This window comes from Fonticula alba (assembly GCF_000388065.1).
Source record: "Fonticula alba strain ATCC 38817 unplaced genomic scaffold supercont2.47, whole genome shotgun sequence".
Taxonomy (NCBI): Eukaryota; order Rotosphaerida; family Fonticulaceae; genus Fonticula; species Fonticula alba.
In genome coordinates, this window is record NW_009243017.1 from 8,905 (window position 1) to 12,317 (window position 3,413).

Below are 3,413 nucleotides of genomic sequence, written 5' to 3' on the forward strand. Positions count from 1 at the left end.
GCCGGCCTGGCAGTCGTGGCAGGTGTCGGCCGAGGCGGCAAACTGCCCGGCCGGGCAGGCCGCCAGGCAGGCCCCCTTCGACAGGAGGAGGCCGGGCTGGCAGGCGGAGCACACGGCCGCGCAGGCCGGCCCGCCGGCGGCCGAGCACCGGGTGCAGGCGTCCGGGCAGGGGGCGCACATGCCGGAGGGGGCGCACTCGAGCCAGCCCTCCGGGCAGCTGGCCACGCACAGGCCGGTCGGGCCCCGCAGCCAGCCCGGCTGGCAGTCGATGCAGGCGCCCGGCCGGTCGCAAGTCCGGCAGGAGGCGTCACAGGCCAGGCACTCGGAGCCGGGGGCACTTTCATGCCAGCCGGCCGGGCAGCCGGCCAGGCAGGCCTCCGGGGCCTCGGGCAGCCAGAACCGACAGCCGGTGCACTCGGCCGGGCCGGGCCCGGTGCACGCGAGGCAGGTGTCATGGCAGGCCTGGCAGGCGAAGCCCATGCTGAAGCTGCCCCCCGGGCAGGCGGGCTCCAGCGACAGGACCGCCAGGCCGGTGGCCTGGGCAAAGGTCAGCAGGCGGAGGCCCGGGCCGGGGGCCCCGGGCAGCCGGGCCAGCGGCTGCCACAGCTCCATGGTGCTGGGCAGCGGGCTCGGCAGGATGGTGAAGGTGGCCGGGAGCAGGGTGCAGGGCCCGGGCCCCGGGGCCGAGGGGCACCACAGCGGGGCCACCCCGAGGAAGCCCCGGGCCAGGAGCACCAGGGCGCTCGGGTAGTCGGGCCGGGAGTCCGGCAGGGGCAGGGCCTCGAACCGCATGTCGTAGGGGTTCAGGGCGCCGGGGCCCAGCGGGAGCGGCAGGGGCCCGAGGGTCTGGCGGCCGAAGGGCAGGTCGGTGGACCGCCCGGCCGGCAGCATGTCCCCCGGCAGGCGGAGGACCTGCCACTGGGAGTCCACGATGCCGGTGAGCACGAGCTCCGTGTGGAGCTCGGCCCCGGGCCGGGGGAGGTGCACCGGCTCGGCATTGGGGAAGGGGGCTTTTTGGGGCAGGAGGCGCCCGTGAAGGGCCGCCGTCCGGGCATCGGCATGGAGCATGGCCACCGGGCGGAGGGACCATCGGCCGGCCTGGTCGAGCAGCGCGTGCCAGGCCCCGGTGCTGGGGCTGGCACGCGCGGCGCTGCCCGGCCCGGCCGGCAGCCGGGCCGCCATGTGGAAGCCATGCAGCATGTCACTCTGGAGCATGGTGCCTGGCAGGTCCAGCTCGTGGACGGTGGCAAAGGACCGGCTGCGCGTGACGAAGGCGGTGGCCGTGAGCCGGGTGAATGCCGCGTCCGCCGGGGTCGATAGGATGGGCATGTGGCCGGGGTCGGTGGCTGTGCATGGCCCGGGGGCCGGGCAGCTCAGCCACAGGGAGGAGAAGGTGTCCTGCCGGCGGGCCAGGTGCACCATCATCAACTTGCCATTGTGCAGGAGGGGGCCCATCTCCAGGAAGCTGGCGATGGGGTCGATCAGGTGCAGGGGGTTGAAGAGGGAGACTTCCACCGGCGGGGGCTTGTCCGGCAGGCCGACGTCGCTCGCCGGCATGAGGAGGGTCCTCTTGTCGCTGGTGAAGAGGAGGACATTGGCCGGGGGCTGGGCGTAGTCGGGGGCCGGGATGATGGGCAGGCCGGTGGTCGGGTCGAAGGACAGCCGGGTCATGCCGAAGCCGGTGATGGTGACGCCGGCCGGCAGGCCGGGGACCGGCTCCGGCCGGGGGATGCCCAATGCCGGCCGGGCCGGGTGCAGGGTGTCCGGCAGGCAGGCCCCGGCCACCGGGACGAAGCCCGACGAGCAGGCGGCCACGCACACGGCCGACGGGCCGGGGCCGCTGAACTCCAGAAGGAAGGGGTCGGCACAGACGAGGCAGCCGCCGGCGTGGCAGGTCAGGCAGTGGGCCTGCGGGCATGGCCGGCACACGTGGAAGGGGCTGGCAAAGGGCGGCTCATCTGCCGGGGCGGCGGCGGCGGCGGCGGTGAGTGGCCATTCGAGGAGCCGATCGGGCATGGCGGCGGCGGGGCGAGGGGGGACATACCGACCGGGCGGTCCAGGTAGAAGCCATCGGCGCAGCCGGCGCACAGGAAGTCCGGCGAGACGAGGGGCGCCGCGGCCCGGCCCGCGGCGCAGGCCCAGGCCCCGGGCGAGTGGGTGGTCGTGGTGTCGCTGTCGCAGGTGATGCTCCGGTCGGTGGGGCACTTGAAGGAGGCCGAGTCGAAGAGGACCGCCTGGCCGGCGACGAGCAGCCACTGGCCCGGGTGGTGGGGGTCGGCCGGGTCAACCCGTAGCCGGGCCAGTTGCAATGCCCCGGCGGTGGCCGCCGGCGGGAGGACCGCCCGGCGCCAGGTGAGCCGGCCGGGCTGGACCTCCACCTGCCACAGGCCGGCCGGGGTGACATAGTAAAATTGGGCATGCGGGCTGTCGAGGGAGGCGGCCGGGGCGGCGAGGAGCCGGCCGCCGGGAGGGGCGCCCGGGGGCAGGGCATCGGCCACCGGGGTGCCCACGCCGCCGGAGCCGCCCTGGCAGGGCAGCACCAGGACCTGGCCATTGTCCAGAAGCAGGACAAGGTCCGCGGCATCGGGGCAGGCCCCGGCCGACGAGAGGACCCGCGTGGCGGCCAGGCCGACGGCCGGGGCCGGGAGCGTTTCCCGCGTGACGGCGGGCGCCTGGTGGCCGGCGCCGAGGGCCATGCGGTACAGCTGGTCCTGGGAGGTGAGGTAAAATTGGCGCCCGGCCCCGGGGACGGCCAGGACCGGCTGGGCCAGCCCCGGCAGGCCGGTGGCCACCTCGGTCAGGGCGGTGGTCGTCAGCGAGGCCAGGAAGGGCGTGCGGGCCCCGGGGCCCGGCGGGCCGAGCAGGCCGAGGACATCCGCCTGGTCGAAGCCGACCGCCACGCCGGCCAGCAGCTCGGCGCCCGGGGCCGGCAGGGGCAGCTGGCTGGCCGCCTGGAAGAGGGCCACCCACTGGTCGGTATGCTCGACCAGGGTCGGCCGGGCGCCGGGCGCCGGCGGGAGGAGCATGACGGCCGCGGTGGCCGGATTGTCGGGGCGCGGGCTGGACACCGAGCTGAACCCGGGCTCGAAGAAGGCGCCCCACCGGTACTCCGGGCTGAGGGCCATGGCGTTGGCTTGGGCCAATTGCTCGAAGACCCGCGGGCCGGTGCGGATGTTGGTGAGCGAGGGCTTGCCGGGGGAGGTGAAGAAGGTGCCCGGGCCTTGGGCATGGATCACGGCCTGGTGGGGCCCGGCGTGGAGGATGACATCGGGCCCGGTGTCAGCCCCGGCAAGGGGGGCCGCCAGCAGGCTGAGCATCATGGCGCCGGCGGCCAGCAGGGCGGCCAGCGGGGCCGGCCGCCGTCGGGACGGCATTTCGACCATCGGCGCGAGAGCAGGGGCGGGGCGGGGGGG

The 3,413-nt window shown here is 75.9% G+C and overlaps 1 protein-coding gene across 1 annotated transcript in view; it reads right to left on the minus strand.

Annotated features, from left to right (window-relative positions):
• H696_06274 (hypothetical protein) overlaps positions 1-3,383 on the minus strand; it is a gene marked incomplete at both ends in the record, with an annotated part of 4,616 nt that extends 1,233 nt beyond the window's left edge. Inside the window, 2 exons of the mRNA XM_009500014.1 lie at positions 115-1,958; positions 2,045-3,383. Coding sequence (XP_009498289.1) covers positions 115-1,958; positions 2,045-3,383 — 3,183 coding nt within the window. The remainder of the gene's footprint in view (positions 1-114; positions 1,959-2,044) is intronic.
• Between the last annotated feature and the right edge of the window lie 30 nt (positions 3,384-3,413).